The sequence below is a fragment of the Pleurodeles waltl genome, chromosome 4_2, assembly GCF_031143425.1.
Source record: "Pleurodeles waltl isolate 20211129_DDA chromosome 4_2, aPleWal1.hap1.20221129, whole genome shotgun sequence".
In the NCBI taxonomy this organism is placed as follows: Eukaryota; Metazoa; Chordata; class Amphibia; order Caudata; family Salamandridae; genus Pleurodeles; species Pleurodeles waltl.
This window is the reverse complement of record NC_090443.1, coordinates 53,895,261-53,912,719: the sequence shown is the minus strand read 5'-3', so window position 1 is coordinate 53,912,719 and position 17,459 is coordinate 53,895,261. Positions and strand designations below refer to the sequence as shown.

The window sequence follows — 17,459 nt, the reverse complement described above, 5'->3', positions numbered from 1 at the left end:
CTGGGCATCGCATGTTCTGTGCGTTTTCCGAGGAGTGTGGCCAGTGAGCCGGTATGCAGTGCCGGGTAATTGAAGGGATATTGGTGCTGAAGACCGGTACCGTGAGTTAGTAGGGTGAACAACTCAGGAGCAGGTGCCGACCCCTGCGGTGTGATGAGGAGAAGGAGCAGGGTGATGACAGGAGGATTGAGTGTCCTACTGGTCAAGTTGTCCATATGGGTCCGTGGGTTCGTTGGGCCCCGAAGACGGCTGGAGGTGAGCCAGTCGAATTAAATATGGCAGGCTTGGGGCAACGATGTTGCTAGCGCAGGAAGAGGGACAATATCTCCAGTGTGCGGCTGGCTTCGTAAGAGGCATAGGCTTTAGGAGAAAGGGCCTGCGGCAGCCCCCTCTGCAGCAAAGGTTTGTGCATGGGCGCAATGGCGACGAAGGACCCCAGTGTGCATGCAGGGTAAGCCGTGGCTCGATAAGTGCCACCGATTCCCCACCTTGTCGCTGCACAAGCCCTAGGCTTCGATCCCGGTGTCCAGGCGACAATCACGGTGTTCCACGCCTCAAGGGGCTCGGTGGCCTGCGGGGAGGGGGAATTGCCCCCGGGGCAAGCCATGTACTCACTGCCAAGGAGGAAGTCACCGCTGGCGTAGCGTCGTCGAAAGCTTCCGATCGGGCATCCATGTGAGTGCTATCTTCCTGAAGGATGTGTTTAAAGGCATGCTTGTGGAGAGGCAGAGTTGAACTGGGCCCCTCAGGCCGCACGCGTCGTCCGCAGTGCGCGCCCCTGAGGCACCTCGCTGCAGCGTGAGTGTTTTCCCAGTCCTCCAGGCCGGCAGCAGGCCACGGCCCCACAGAGCGCGTGGGGTCCGGCGGGTGCGGCTCCGAGAGTCGCCCAAGGGGAGCCTTCAAAATTCGGGGCCGAGCGAGCCTCAGTCACAGGACGGGCGCCAGGCCCCAGCAGGGAGCATGAGCCGCAGAGCCCACACCACCCGCGGTGAACTTAGAATGCGCTCGGATCGGAGCGCGCCTCACTCGGATCCAGGCGACTCTCTTGTGGGGGAGCGGAGCCGCGAATTACACAACCACTCTGGTCCCCATCTTGGACACGCCCCAACCAGTCTCTTTATCTTTATGTTGACCTTTGCCTTAGACAGCACATGGGTCTACAATCAATGAAGGACAGCTATGATGCCTACACACACCCGAGTAGACTCTAACAACCTGATAATTACTTTTAAAGTTGTACATATGTAGATATTTTTCCTTAATTATCTGTAATTCCAGGAGGCTGAAGTTATCACAAGATGGCCACTGCCAATTGATAAAATGGCAAAATAAATAAACAGATTTCACATGGGCTCTGTGACCATTAACAAAGTTGAAGTCCATTTAGTTAGCAACAATGCAAAGATATTTGGAGCAGCAGGCAAAAATATATTCTGCTTTTGCGACACTCTCCCTCGGTTAGCTACATGTCTAAATTTAAGACCGTTAGTTAGAGACTGGCATCCTCTTTTGGTGGGGACTGCCTATCAACATGTTAATATGAGGACATTAAGGTGATATGTACAAGCAAACATCATTGGGTGGTCGTAGAAGGGACTGAAGATGGCGGGGCATGCTTTCAAACATCCTTTTCACAATGTGTTGCTTCTTTATGGCATTGTGCGATGCTGGTCTATTGAGATTTTGAATGCTCAGGCAAAATGTTGCTGTCCCTTTTAGGTCCTCCTTTTGCAGCAGGTACAAACAAAGACAAATCCTCTAAGATGAATATTAATAAGGCATTGTTAGGGTGAAAGTCCCTTGGCACACTGTCTGTGTAACAACCTGGTCCTCATTTAAACATTCTGATAGCAGTTAGGTTAATCCGTTTGCAACTGTCCTTTTTCTACTTTTGAGGTCTCGACTGGAGCAGTGCATGCACTGTTGCTTGCAAGACATCTTGTTAGCTTACAGTGGGCTTACAATCCTCCAACATGTTGTTAGCGTACAGTGGGCTAAGGACCCTCCAACATTTTGTTAGCTTACAATGGGATTAGGAACAGCTGATATTTTGTTAGCTTACAGTGGGCATAGGACCTGCGCCTTGCTTATCACTGGTTTGCTCCTTTGTCATTTTCATTCCCTTGCATCTTTTTGACCAGCGCACTCCGGCTTCACTTCCTCTTTGTATGCTGTCGCTTCTATGGATCAAGGCCCAAGTACTTGTGTCTTTCACTGCTCGCGCATTTAGAACAACTTTTTTGTTTTAGGTGAAACTCTCCTTAAGAGTATATGCGTTTGCAGGCCTCTTCATAATATGGTTCTATCTCCACGCCACTCTGTGTTAATGTTTGTCCCCTCACGTCCCTCTCTGTGTTGTTGCTTGTCCCCTCCCACCCATCTCTGTGTAATTGCTTGCCCCTCACATGTTCCTGTCTGTCTCCATGTTGTTGCTTGAACCCCCTTTTCACTCTCTTTGTCATTGCTTTCCCTCTTTGTGTTGTTGCGTGCCCCCTCCCATGACCCCTCATGCTCCCTGTTGTTGCTTGCCTCTTCCTTCCCTCTCTGTGTTGTTGCTTGCTTCCTCCCACTCTTTTGCTCCTCTTCGTGTTGTTGCTTGTCCCCTCACTCTGTTCCATCCCATAGGTCGCCCCCTCAAGTCCTGCTCCTTTCCCCCTCCCACCCCATCCTGCATTGTAGCTTGCCCCTGCCTGCCATGTCCTGCATTGTTGCTCTGCCTCCTGATGCCCTGTCCCACGTTGTTGCTTGCTCCCAAAACACCTCCTGTCCTATCCTGTCTCATCCAACATTGTTGCTTGCCTCCTGATGCCCTGTCCCACGTTGTTGCTTGCTCCCAAAACACCTCCTGTCCTATCCTGTCTCATCCAAAATTGTTGCTTGCCCACTCCAGTCCCATCCCTCGTTGCTTGTCCATTAGAAACCTCCTGCCGCATCCTGTGTTTTTGCCCGCTTCTTCTCACCCCCTGCCTATTCCCACATTGTTATAGTATATAGTAATAGTACTAGTAATAGTAATAGTACTTTTTTTGCTGGCAGGAGGGCGGGGCTAGAGGCATTGACACATCCATGTCGCACTCCCTCACTATTGCGGCCGTCATTGCACTTTTCTGTGTTTTAAATTTTCAGTCATGCTGCACAGCAGCTGCACTGGCTAAAAACATTGACAACGTCAATAGAGCGCTCAGGTGAGACCTTTTGGCTTTGCCAATGCGTTTGCAAAGTAATGTCCACTTAGGCCCCCTCGTTAAGGAAATTCCGAAATGCACTGAGGCATGAATTAAAATGTGTACACAATAAACACGCACAAATAAAGTATAGTTTATATTACAAACACATTTATGGATGAATAGAACTCTGTATAACACAATCCAGTTGTGATTACCACAGCCAGCCCTTGGCATGCACAGTGCTGTGCACCTTGTGACACATCATCTCTGGTCCTGTGCAATATTGTGGATCCTTCTACCCTCGGGCTGGAAAGGACAGCAAGGTAGCACTCCTGTAAGAGGAAGGTATAGGTACACTCATTTCTGATCGAATCAGAGTGATTGTGAGAATGCACCCAGAAGGCTGGGTATCTGTTTAATACACCAGAGAAGGAAAGAAGACTATAAAGATAAAACTATAAGTTGGAAGTTCGATAGGGAATGATAAAGTCAAACCAGTTCTGGTGGCAGTTCAAAAACCCTGTCCTCTCACCCTCCACCATCGGCAGGTGTTGTAGGGATTTCTGCCTTCACAGCTTGTAAAGGGTAATGGTTTGTCTGTCTGTGTTTCCCACAGATTTCCTGATGCTTGAAGACAACAGTTTGCTGAGGGAAGCACTGCGTGACAAAGAGATGCCTGTGCACGAGTATACGTCCTTACGTCATGCTGGCTATGGTAAGAAGGGACGGGTTCCAGCTCTATTGATCTACTGGTCCTGAGATTTGAAGCCTCGAAGAGAGGGCTTCTGGGCATTGCGTGTTAGACTAGATCTGGCCCTTCAATCTCCATCCGGAGCTCCTTGTACTGGTCCTTGAACCGCCAATCCCTCATGGGCAATGGAACGACTTGATGTTTTGGAAGAGCTTCTAGACTATCAGTGCACTGCCTCTGACACTGTTTGAAGAGTAAGAAGTGGAACCTATATGGCTACATCATCTCTTGAGTACTCGATGAGTGAGAAGGGGCTTGAATAGTCTAGATCTGTCATTGATTTTCATCCCCTCCAAAGGTCTTTGAACTCTCCAATGGATATTAAACTCTGAGGATCATTTCACTTGATGGTCTGCTGTCACATCTACTGTATAACCACTATATTAGGCAGCTACACAGACGTCATGTCACCAAACATGTGGTCTGTGGGGATATAGACCCTCCAATAACACTATCAATGATTCTTGACTCAATTACCACTTGAATATGTTGTAAAAGATGGGAGAGAGGGAAAGGTAATGTAGTTCAACCGGTTGGAAAGAACTGAGTTCTTTGAAGGAGTACCTATTGGGTGGTTGGGTATGTAGATAGGAGGTCAGTGATTGAATAGTTTGATAGATTATTAATGGCTGGGTCAAATGGTGAAGAGGCAACCCTCCAAACAGCTTCACTTCTCCTTTCTTGACTAGATCTTCCCCTGCAGCTCACCCTACCTGCTGGTTACAAGGACACCATTCACCCTGTGCTTCTGCTGCTGTGAGTATTTAGCCCACATGTGCACTAAGAGATGTGGAGATGTTGGAAAAGATACATATTTGTAATAATCCCACATCACTTCACGCCTTCATCTGTCTTTTCTTCACTTTACAGAGATGATTCCCCAGGTGGTCAGCAGGTAACAGAGGAATTCCAGTTGGGATGGGACTCGATTTTCATGGGCTCCACCAGTGCCATCCTGGTTCGGCTTGATGGACGGGGGTCTGGGCATCAGGGACTCCGAGTCCTGCAAGAGATCAGCCGAAAGATGGGCTCTGTGGAAGTCAAAGACTACATTGCTGTTGCAGAGTACGTTCCATCGCAAACATACAGTTTTGCTGCGTTGATCTTAGAGAAGCGAGAAGCCTTCAGGGACATCATCAAATATATATTTAGGCCACAATGTCTTCTAAGGGTGGTAGGTGAGCCAATAACGATAGCACTCAGAGCTCAGCAGATAGAATACTGTCTTGCGGTTCTTCCCATGGATCGCATTCATGCTATCATTTGTCATGTGTTTGAACACAGAATAACGTGTTCTCGTGCTCTTTCATAACCATTTATTGACTTCATCAGCTAGTGTCAGCTGTTAGCAGATATTTTTATGTCACAATGCCTCCTATTGGTGGTGGTTGAGCCAATAAAGAGCCTAGTCATTTCTCAGCACACAGAATATGGTTTTCAGGCTGTCCCCAAAGCCGCGTTCATACACACCTTATTGATGCTTTCACACGTATCATAAACCAGTAACATGCTCTCCATTTAAAGATACCCTCAGCTAGTGCCAAATAGCATCAGGATGAAAACAACTTTTGTTTCCTATCACTTTGCAGAGTGAAGAACTACTTTTCTCAGGTATCCTCACTTTTCAAATATGGAAGGAGATTGTCAGAACAGCAAACTAGTCCGTCACCTGTTGGTCATGAGATACAGACTTTAGTAAGGGGGAGGGGCAGCTCTCCTAGTTCCCCAGTTAAATGCTGAAGTTAATTTCAGGAATTTCAGAACCAAATCTTGCCCGCTTTATAGCTGTACTCTTCTGTACCCTGAGATAGTGAAGCTCTGCTGAAAGATATGGAATTTTCTCAGACAAAAAGTTAGTTTTAGGCAACAGAGCATGGCCTACCCAAAACCACATCTCCTATTCCCTACGTGGAGGAAAGAGGGACAGAATTTCTACCGCCAAGTTAAAAGCAGAAGTGGGTTTCTGGTATCACAGAGTGGGGCCTCCCTTTCGTGAGGTCTGCTCTTCGCCGTGGAGGTGCAGGCCTTGTGAGGACGGTTAGGGTCTCTAGCTCCCAGTTACTCACAGAAGGTAGCTTTCGGTGTTCCACAGATTGTTAAGGTAGCTAAAGGTTCTCTCACACTGCGTCCCTTTTGTGGTGGTAAAGCATTACTAATTAACAGGAAGAGGGGCAAGGGAGCCTTCCTCATCACCAGGGGCCACAGGGGATACCTGGAGTTTCACATAGGATCTTCCCCTCCAGATAAATATATACACTGATATGTGACAGACTTACACAATAAGTGTGCTCACTGTAATGGGACTCCACACGCCGACGTTTATTCCTAAAACATCTGTTCCAAACCCAATCTTCCGGGATGAAGAACGCCTCAAACTTGAGCAATTTGCAGGAACTGCTTTCTCCCCTCTTCTCAGAGAATATGACGCCTTAATAAGGAATTACACGTGGGCAGGGCAAACGCACAACAGTTTAAAGGATGGTCTTTCACCTGATGTTAAATGAGTGAACTCACCTCCCCAGAGCGGAAAATCAAGAAATAAGCCTACAAAACAAAAGGAAAAATAGTAAGAGGAGCTCAACGTTTAGGCAAAGTAGGGAAAGCTAGCCAACACCCTCGATAAATAAGGATAAAAACAGATTCTGGGTGCTTCTTTGAGATTAAAGATACGCAGACGTATTCTCACTTAAGAACACAGACACGTATTCGTATGCATACACAACATACAAACCAGGCAGTGACAGGCACTTTGCCCAGTCGGGAACTCGATCACTTTAGGCGCCCTCATTAAATCCACGTATACCGTTGGAGCATACACAATCCCTTCATCCAGTCCACTCATTGTTCATTCACAGCCCTCGATGACATTATACACCAAATTCACTCTTAGTTAGCGCACAGTTTACACATACATTATGTACCCACCGTTCAGGTGTTCAATGCAAAATCCTTAGGGCGTGCTGAAAAATGGCCAAACTACGTCTTATCAGATAAATGCGGAAGAAACAGCAAATCTTCAAGGCATCTCACTCATATCCCACCTGAAAGAAAAATAACAACATTCGCACACTCAGACAAAATAAAAAAAATATTCAGACAGATACAAATAGAAAGGTTCTCACTCTCATTACCTGAGTTGAATATGGCAGTCAGAATGGCTTTCCGTATCACACAATAGGCCTTCTCCAGATGAAATTCGATGTGCCCTGAGGAGGTGCAAGCACAGCTGAGGGCTAATGGACTCCCCGTTACTCATTAGGAGCTCAGTGTGTGAACGAGTAGTGTTTCCTCGGTTACAGGAACCGCCTACCTCTCCTTAAGTCACGTTGCTTCGCTCCAAGAGACCCCACACTCCAGCTAACATAGATCTTTCCTTACAGGTGGTTGATGCACTTGCCTTACGTAGACCGTCACCGGATTGGAGTCTACGGAAAGGTAAGAAGGCACCTTTGCCATTATTGGGATTCACCACCCCCGCCCACTACAGTCGAAGAAGGGCAGTGTAACAGAATAAATGGGAGGTGAAAGGGAAGAGTGGGCATGTAAATGATGAGGCTGGCTCAGTTTCATCTTCCTTGGTCCAGGCTTTGTGAGGGGAACTCAAGGCCCACCAGTCTCTTGCATGCCCAGGCATTCTATGAATTCCTTCCATGAGGGTTAAATATATTGTGCCTTTTACCCTTGCTTAGCTTTTGATTTTTGAATTGTTATTGACTGCACTTTGGGTGATTTTATTCTTGGACAAAAATTAGCGCGGCGTAGTTGTCTCAGCAGCCTCAAGCAGCAGCTGCTGTCCTTGGTGTGTACTGGCTACCTCTGGAAGCCCTGGTTATTTTCTGCGATGTGCCCATCTACTAACCCCTCGCTAGAATAGGAGACTAGGAACTATTGGCCGGATAAGGGATCAATCATGTGATTTAAATGGTGGCAAAACTCTGTGATATTACTTCCTTAGCCATCTTATTTTGGTGATTTGGCATCCATGATTGTACTCTCATCAAATGGAGATGGACTTTTACAACACTACAGTGTGTGCTTGGGAGCAGCTGTGAAATGTATTTAACCCTGGCCTAGAACCATCATTACAGAGCCTTAGTACAACCATTTCCCCTGTGCAGTAGCGTACCCGTATTCCATTGGGTTCAATGCAAATAAGATGGGGGTGGAGGAAAGCAGCCCCACATGTCTAGCCCATGTACAAAACACGGTAATCTCTAATTTTTTTACACTGTCAACCATGCATGGTCAGGGTTTCATCGTTTCCTTGACTGTCCTTTTGACTCAAGAGGGCCTCTCACAGTTTGGTTCTGGGAAATCTTGCGATGATTTTAGTTCTAATGTTATCGTTCCCCAAGCTACAGGAAGATTTCGTCCCAGGACTGTCTCGATATCTTAAGTGGGGTTGTCTTTAAACTGTTGCAATGCTATCTCAGGAACTTGTCCTTAGCTGGTCAACGTTTCTTCAAAATGTGCTCCCTTGTTTGTGCTTATTGGCAGTCAAGCCCACCTATCAAGCACTGCAGTTTTCAATTAAACACAGGGGTGTCATGTTGCTGGATTCCATCTAATCAAAGCGCTTTATTGATCTGATCCACCTTCTAGGCTTACGGAGGTTTTTTAACCCTCAAGCTTCTGGCAGCGACAGGCATGTTGTTCAGGTGTGGAGTGGCGGTAGCACCGATCACAAACTTCAGACTTCACGGTAAGCAAGGCTTGCACCACACGATGTAGAAAAGGGTTGGAAAGATCATGGAAAGAGAACCCGACGAAGATGAAATGGGAAGTGCTGAGCATTGGGAAGGCCCCGTGGCCGTATAGAAAAAGATAGGTGTACCATGTAAGTAAAAACAGGGATTGATTCGAGCACGAGAAGAGACACACTAAGGGGCAGATTTAAGTGCCCCTAGTGCCTCCTTGCGCCACATTAGCGTATTTTGTTTTACGCTGAAGTGGCCCAAAGAGGCCAAAATCACTGCGCCAAATTTACAAAGCGGCGCAATGCATGCATTGCGCCCCTTTGTAACCCTTTGCACTACATTATGCCTGCGGCAGGCATAATGAATGCAAAGGGGGTGTTCCCCCGTTAGAGGCTCCGAAAAAATGTCGCAAAGAAATCTAAGAGAATTCTTTGCATCATTTTTTTCGAAACTTTTAAGGCCTCCTCCGAGTGGGCGTTAAAAGGAGGCACACCATTGTTGACAATGGGCCTTAATGGGCTTTGCAGGATTTACGTTAAAAGTTTTGGTGCTAATCTTGCAAAGCTCCAAAGTACAGTCAAATGTTTTGATGCTAGTTCCCCTAACTACCACCATGGTGCGCCGTATTTTAGGTACAGCGTACACATGGTGGCATTAGGGGACGGCGCTAAGGGGCGCAAGAAAAGTGGCGTTGCACTGGATACAGCACCAGTTTTCTTAAATCAAGTCATGAGAAGGCAAATATAATCCACTGCAGCACAGGAGAGAACCTGCATGGGCCTAGAAAGCTAACAGGCAAGGCTCTGTGAGGGCAATATCAACTAATCGATTGGGACATTTGGATTTGAGTCTCTTCGGTTTTAGACGTAGGCCCCTCCCTTAACCTTAAAAATGTTCTTCACTGCCCACCAGTGTCAGTTGTCTCAATGGTGCAATGAGTATGTTAGTTTCATGTCAATGCTTGAGGCTGCACAATTGTATATGTGAATTAAAGAGGCATACATTTGGCATCGGAAACGAATTGCAATCTTTCAGCATATATTCTAAATGTGAGCACCAGCTACCCTTTTATATTTGAGTCTTCATCAGGCAGCCATTTTTGGATGAAAATAGAAAATGGTTTACACATGCTGGACTCCATGTTTTTATTTCCATCCACATGAGACGAGTGACCAAGAATGATGCAATGGTACGCAGCTCGACCATGAAAATTATCTTGGCGCCTGAACATGAAATATGCTTCATTTTATGTTCACAAATGGTCAATAGTGTTTTGAGCGATAGAGAGATGTAGGATGTAATTGTTTTAATGCTGATGTTCAACACAGGTCGACCAACAAAGGGTTTAGAAATATTAGGAGCTTTCCTGATAGGTTTGGGCCTCTGAAAAGTGAAGGTTGTGCCAGAATCTGACTGATGCTCCCGATCAGTACCAGCATTTTCAAGGCAGCAGTCTGACGCAGGATCACTTGGTTACCTGTACACCAGTACATATCTGATGAGAAGCAGTAGGCAGGAATAATATACTTCAAAGTGACCCAACTAGAAACCCCTGCTGTCTCATCCAGAAATGATTCTGCAGAAGACTGCTAGAGAAGCACTACAGTTTGTCTTGTAGGCTGCCATATGAGTAAATACATCCCATCAATATTAGCCGCACACAAATAAACCATATTATAAATAGTAGGAGGAAGGAGATCTGGAACCTTAGAAGGTAGTCGTAGCCTTCAGATGCCCTTCAACGACCCTTTGACAATGGGTAGCTGTAAATTTGATGACAATTGTTTCTCTTTGGTCTAGCTTCTGCCTTCTCAGAAAGGTACCTGGGGATGCCGACGCGGGACGATGCGAGTTACACGGTATGTGTGCCGAACTGGGGGCTCTTTCTTTGTGGAACCTCTTGAAGAAAATCTTACATTTTCATTGCTGTCCTCAGGTTGCCTCATTGTGGGATGATGCTGTCCGGCTCAAAGACCAGTCTTTCCTTCTGGTGCATGGAACAGGGGACGGTAAGAACAGTACTTACTCACTTCCATGCAAACTAGACCAACGGTCAAGGTTTAACGCATTCCGTATAACTATGTTTTACTCAGGTGCAGAAAAAGTGTAATGCCCGACCGCAAATGATAGATCCTGATTTATAGAACTAGGGGCCAGATGTATGAAAAAGCCTTTTGCGATTAGGAAATAGCGATTTTTAAGAAATCGCTATTTCTGAGTCGCAAAATGCTATGTATCATATTTGCGATTCGGTAATAGCGATTTCTTAAAAATCGCAAATGCTATTACCGAATCGCAAATTTCGATAAAGCCCCCATTCCCACCTGTGGGCTTGTCGGCCAATATTTGCGAATTTTTTGCATTTCCCAAATTGCGAATTCCTAACTGGAATTAGCAATTTGGGAAATGCAAACTCCAGGGTGCTGGGGGCCTAAGGCCTCCTCTGCTGCACCCCAAAACAATTTTGGAACACATGTAAGGTGCACACATGCCAAAAGGGCTGGGTGCGTTACATGTCAATTTTAAAAATGCATTTTTAATGCATTTTTTAAATTTGCACATAGTTACCACCAAGGTCAACTTGGTGGTAATAGTGATTCCTTAGTGCCCAATTCGCATTAAGGAATTGCTTCATACATGTGCTTAAGGAATCGCAAATAAGTATTCCTTATTTGCGATGCCGCATTTAGAGTCTCTAAATGGGGTCGCAATTTTAAGGAATCTCTATTTTAGCGATTCCTTTAAATTGCGTTCAGAATGCCTTTCATACATTCTGAAAGGCCTTTTTGTATTCGCAAATGGGCATTCACACCGTTTGCGAATGCAAAAAGGCTTCATACATCTGTCCCCAAGCCCCTTAGACATTTATGTTCACAGATGGAACTTTCAACTGTAGAAGAAGCAATGGGAGCTATATGTTTGTCAGACAAAAGGAAAAGACTAGTTACTGTGACATTTTGTGGGTCCTGTATCCTAGTGGGAAGATGTTATGTTGTGTAATAAGGAACTCGGGCACAATGGTGAATGTAGGAGTGAGTTGCTTGGGTACCTTATGTTATCAAGCATTATTATAGCATGAATCTGCAACAGGAGTGACATCATAGCACTCAGACTGTTGAGCAAATACAGGCAGACATCTGTGTTTTGTTGGAGAGTGTGTGGGTGTAGCATGCTCTGTGTGAGAAGATCTGGATGAGGTGCATGAGGTCCCAACACGTGGCCTGTTCATGTTGGGGTGAAGATTATGCTGCTTGTACACCTTTCAGTGCTGTAGAAGTATTTGAGAAGGGGTGAATTGAAAACCGTCGTATTTTGCTTAGAAATGTTGTATCTTTGTTGTCCTCTGCTCCTTCAGAGTCAGAATGGTTACAAGTTTTGACATCCAGAACTTCCAACGACTTGCCCCTTTTAAGCTGAAGAGCGGAAAAGGTACTCTCTAGTAGAATACGTTTCCATCAGGCTTCTGCATTATCAGAAAAGGTCAGTGCATATCAGTTATAATATAACTGATCCAAATATAAGTGCTCTAGTGGGAGGACTTCTCATTCCTGTAATGGACTTAGCACCCTAAATAGATTCCTCTGAGGTGGTGACATTATTAGGTCTATAGCTTGTAAACATCTAATTGAATATTTCAGTTGCAGTGAGACGCCAAGGGACTGGGGGAATCATTTAGACCCACCGATTCCCACCAGCAACTCGGCAAAACAGTAGTCCAGCGTTAGGGCCCTACTGCACCTTTCAATCTTAGTATCTCCTGAAGCCGTACTCAAAGGAGGTTTGGTCAGAAAAATGCAAGCCTCAGTCAATGGGACAAAACGTAAGGGGCACTGGGAGAGATCCCTTATGTGACTGTCATTCGGGGAGTGTGTGTCATAGACTCCCACAAAGTGAGGTTGTTCAAGGGGTAGCACAAGCTCACCAGCATAACTCCTACAACACATTGTAAAGGCATAGATGTAGTATTGTTCAGTCACAGACAGATGTCTGCAGGTTCTCAAAGGTCCTGGGTAGACTCAGTTTCTCTAATCATTCTCCATGCATGTGTATGTATGTATGTTTGTATGTATGTATGTGTTAGACCTGACAGCCTTAGGGTGGTCACCCCTAACTTTTTGCCTGCCTCCCTACGCTTTTTGGATACTGTTTTTGCTGGTTTTAAGACTCTGCACAATTTACCACTGCTAACCAGTGCTAAAGTACATATGCTCTCTACCTTTAAACATGATAAAATTGGATCATACCCAACTGGATTATTTAATTTGCTCATAAGTCCCTAGTAAAGTGCACTATATGTGCCCAGGGCCTGTAGATTAAATGCTACTAGTGGGTGTGCAGCACTGATTGTGCCACCCACTTAAGTAGCTCCTTAACAATGTCTCAGGCCTGCAGTTGCCAGGCCTGTGTGTGCAGTTTTACTGCCAATTCGACTTGGCATTTAAAAGTACTTGCCAAGCCTAAAAGTCCCCTTTTTCTACATATGTCGCCCCTAAGGTAGGCCCTAGGTAACCCATAGGGCAGGGTGCTGTGTAGGCAAAAGGCAGGACATGTACCTGTGTAGTTTACATGTCCTGGTAGTGTAAAACTCCTAAATCCGTTTTTGCACTGCTGTGAAGCCTGCTCCTTTCATAGGCTAACATTGGGGCTACCCTCATACTGTTTGAGTGGTAGCTGCTGATCTGAAAGGAGCAGGGAGGTCATATTTAGTATGGTCAGAATGGTAATACAAAATCCTGCTGACTGGTGAAGTTGGATTTAATATTACTATTTTAGAAATGCCACTTTTAGAAAGTGAGCATTTCTCTGCACTTAAATCTTTCTGTGCCTTACAATCCACGTCTGGCTAGGTTCAGTTGACAGCTCCCTTGTGCATTCACTCAGACAAACCCCAAACACAGGATACTCAGCCTCACTTGCATACATCTGCATTTTGAATGGGTCTTCCTGGCCTGGGAGGGTGGAGGGCCTGCCACTTACATGTCAAAGGACAGTAGCCTGCCCTCACACAAAGGACTGCCACACCCCCTACTGGGACCCTGGCAGACAGGATTGAACTGAAAGGGGACCTTGTGCACTTCTAAGCCACTCTTTGAAGTCTCCCCCACTTCAAAGGCACATTTGGGTATTTAAACAGGGCCTTTGCCCCTACCAACTCAGACACTTCCTGGGGAAGAGCACCTGAACCCGAACCTGCAACCTACCAAGAAGAACTGCCTGGCTGCCCAAAGGACTCACCTGACTGCTTTCTGTGAAGGACTGATGCCTTGTTGTTGCCCTGCTGCCTTGCTGCTCTCTGGCTGTGCTGAGAAGTGCTCTCCAAGGGCTTGGATAGAGCATGCCTCCAGTTCCCTGAAGTCTCAGGACCAAAAGGACTTCATCTCTGCAAGAAGAACTCCTTGTGCGGCAAAAATCAAAGCACAGCTTGCCAGAAATGATGCACAGCCCTCATCGCGATGAAAAATTCACCGCACGCCGATCCGGAACAATGCAGCCCGACTTCGCAATGAGAAGATCAACGCAGCGCCAGCGTGGCGACCGGAAATTAGATGCAAGGCCCACTGGATCGACGCACATCTGAGCCGGAACGACGCAGCCCAACTTCCAGAGAGGAATCGACGCAGCACCTGCCGGGGGGTAGAAATTTACACGCAAAACCCACTGGATCTACGCAGACCTTGTGGCTTCGTCCTGTCAGTGCCGGATTTTAATGCATCGTCCCCGGGGCGTTCGAAAACCCCGCAACCCAAAGAGGATCCAAGACCGAGCGCCGGAAATTGACACAAAACCTTCCCTGCGTGAAAAATAAACGATGCATCGCCGTGTGCGGCCCAAGAAATTGATGTACACCTCCCTGTTTCCACGCATCTCCTCCTCTGCGGTTCCTTGCTGAGAATTTGCACGCAAACCAGGTACTTTGTGCTTTTAAGAGACATTTATTGCTTTTAAGAGGCTAAAGACACTTTAGATAATTTTTACAGTGATATCTCAAAATATACTTATTGCATTTTAATCATTTTGACCTGCATCTTATCAGATAAATATTACATATTTTTCTAAGCACTGTGTGGTGTATTTTTGTGGAGTTTTACTGTGGTATTGCACGATTTATTGCACAAATACTTTGCACATTGCCTTCTAAGTTAAACCTGACTGCTCAGCGCCAAGCTGCCAGAGGGTGGGCACAGCATAATGTGGATTGTGTGTGACTTACCCTGACTAGGGTGAGGGTCCTTATTTGGACGGGGTAACCTGACTGCCAACCAAAGACCCATTTCTAACAGTATGTATGTATGTATGTATGTATGTATGTATGTATGTATGTATGTGTGCAGTTATACAACACATATCTCTCTATAAAGCAATGGAGAGCTGAACATGGGAGGGAGTCCACACAGCATCTGTTTTAAGACATCCTCATTCCTTATTCCTCATCCCTCATTCCTCACTTCTCATCACATCCTCTCAATCCTCATCCATCATCAATCAGTCATCCTCCCTCATTCCTCACTTCTCATCCCTAGTTCTTATCCATCTCCATTTTTCCACATATCATCCCTCAAATCTCACTTCTCATACCTCAGTCATCATTCCTCATCTAACACTGATCAGTCCTCAATCCTCATTTTTCATCCCTACTTCTCATCACTCTTCCATCAACCTGACTAAATATTCATACTTTTCACCCCATCCATAGTCACACATGCTTATTCATTATTCCTCACTTCACATCCCTATATCTCATCCACCATGCATCAACCATCATTCATTCATCTTTGTCATTTATTGTCCCTCAGGTATCACAACACATTCAATGCTTCAAGACATCCATTCACCCAGATTGGTTGGTAACAGCCAAGCAGAGTTAAAGACAGTGGGCACATTTCATTCATCTACCCACTGAAACACAGTGTTCTCATAGGCAATAGCTAGTGTAGAAAAGAGGAGAATAAATATATCTGTGTGTGGTCCAGGAAACATGATGCTGTGAAAAATGTACTTTCTGTAGGTAAAAGCATTTCTGTTTCCTGTTTCCAGTGGCCTCTGGTAATAAATCTCATGGGTCTGAGAAAGAAGGGGATGGTGCTACGGGCATTGCGTCATAAATCAACACTTGGAGCAAAGACTATTATAAGCTTTATCTGTTTTAATTTCTCTATGTAATAGAGAAAATTCAGATTCTGTCATTTGCAGTGAGAACTGTATTTTCTCTCCTTGGAGCTTTGTAGATATGAGGCAAGTCTGGGCTCCCTCTGCTGCTTTTTAAACATATCCCCAAAAGACTTTGGAGCAAATTTACTATTATTTCACGCAACGAGGCACAGCGAGGGAACTTTCTACATTGCACTGCATGACATTGAGAGACTAGAAATGCTCAATACTTACAAATATATGGAACATTTCTGCTCTCTACACACACTGGGGCACTGTGTATTGCCTATCACCAACACAGACACTTTTACAAAATAGTGCCTGCATTATGGACAGGAATGTTTTTGTGCGGGAAAGGATATTTTACTGCACAAAAACAATCCTTAGAGGCAGATTCCTCTTTCTATGAAGGCTTCAGAATACAGCACTCATGGAATGAGGAAGTAATGAGGAGAAATTCACATATTTCTTCTTGTTACATCTCTGCCGGGTAGATGCAACATTTTGGTTCAATCCCAGGTTTACAAGTCATTCTGAATCTGGGTTTGCATGGAAATGCTCATGCTCCACCCATGTAAATCCTACCCAGCACAAAGTAACACAAGGCAGCGCTATGCGCTGTGTTACATTGTGTTACTTTGTATTAACTAAACCACGCAAAGCCCCACAAAGTGGATTCATGTGGATTAGTAAATACCCAATAAGAGTATTGCATCAGGCCTACTCTACAAAAGTGATGCACACCTGATGCAAAAATATAGTATATTTGGGCCTTCAATTGCATTCAAGTCAGGATGTACAAGACTTAAATAGACATAATGTTCACTGTAAATAACACGGAGGCTGATAGTACCTTCAATAAAAATAACTGTTAGCATACCTTTTAAAGTATCATATTTGTCCTTTTTTATCAGGTTTCAATTTAAAATCTATAATGTAACAGAAAAATGTTTTGGTCCCTCCGGGGGAAGGATATGTTTTAACCTCCACGGCAGTGGTTGTACCAATAAGAACTTTCTGTACCAATGAAGTTTGTGAGTAATATATCACATTTATTAAAAACTTAAATTCCACTTTTTAAAGTAGAGTAATCGAGGTGCTCCTGTATAACGGCGCAGTGTGGGTGAATTATGTGTTAGTGTAAGTGTTGCAGTGCTATCTACATTAAAACTAAAACCAAACTGTGGTTAAAAGCATGAGGTCTCAAATAAGCACCTATAACCATAGGTACTATGAGCCTGCTGAATCTTTCAAAAGCCAATCCACATTTTCTAATACAATGTCGACGTTTCGACCTCAATCAATAAATTAATTCAGGTGGGTCATCATCAGGACAGAATATTGAAATAGGAAGCACCTAGAATACAATACAGAAAGAATGTATCAGTACTTTGCCCTCCATCTGGTCAGCATCTATTAATTCAACCGTACAACATATTGTATGGTTATACTATCAAATCCATATTTAACATGAGGTCACTAATTCTTTATGTGATAGTTAGTCGACCTCTTAAGAGATAGAAACAAAATGTACCTAGTTAATTCAGAAAATAAACCAATTTGAAGATGTACTCACTCCTATTTGATTGTACTCAGACACATCCTAGTCGTGTTAACAATAACACTATACCAATTTGCCTTCCATTTCATGTAGCCCTGGTGTGTTGTTAATAATACCACTTTTTTACTTTGCCA

The 17,459-nt window shown here is 44.9% G+C and overlaps 1 protein-coding gene across 1 annotated transcript in view; it reads left to right on the top strand.

Moving 5' to 3' along the window:
* Positions 1 to 17,459, top strand: part of LOC138292187 (inactive dipeptidyl peptidase 10-like) — a 392,581-nt gene that overhangs the window by 291,590 nt on the left and 83,532 nt on the right. The window contains exons 17-23 of the mRNA XM_069230625.1: positions 3,784 to 3,882; positions 4,608 to 4,674; positions 4,789 to 4,983; positions 7,299 to 7,353; positions 8,521 to 8,620; positions 10,416 to 10,474; positions 10,552 to 10,624. Coding sequence (XP_069086726.1) covers positions 3,784 to 3,882; positions 4,608 to 4,674; positions 4,789 to 4,983; positions 7,299 to 7,353; positions 8,521 to 8,620; positions 10,416 to 10,474; positions 10,552 to 10,624 — 648 coding nt within the window. The remainder of the gene's footprint in view (positions 1 to 3,783; positions 3,883 to 4,607; positions 4,675 to 4,788; positions 4,984 to 7,298; positions 7,354 to 8,520; positions 8,621 to 10,415; positions 10,475 to 10,551; positions 10,625 to 17,459) is intronic.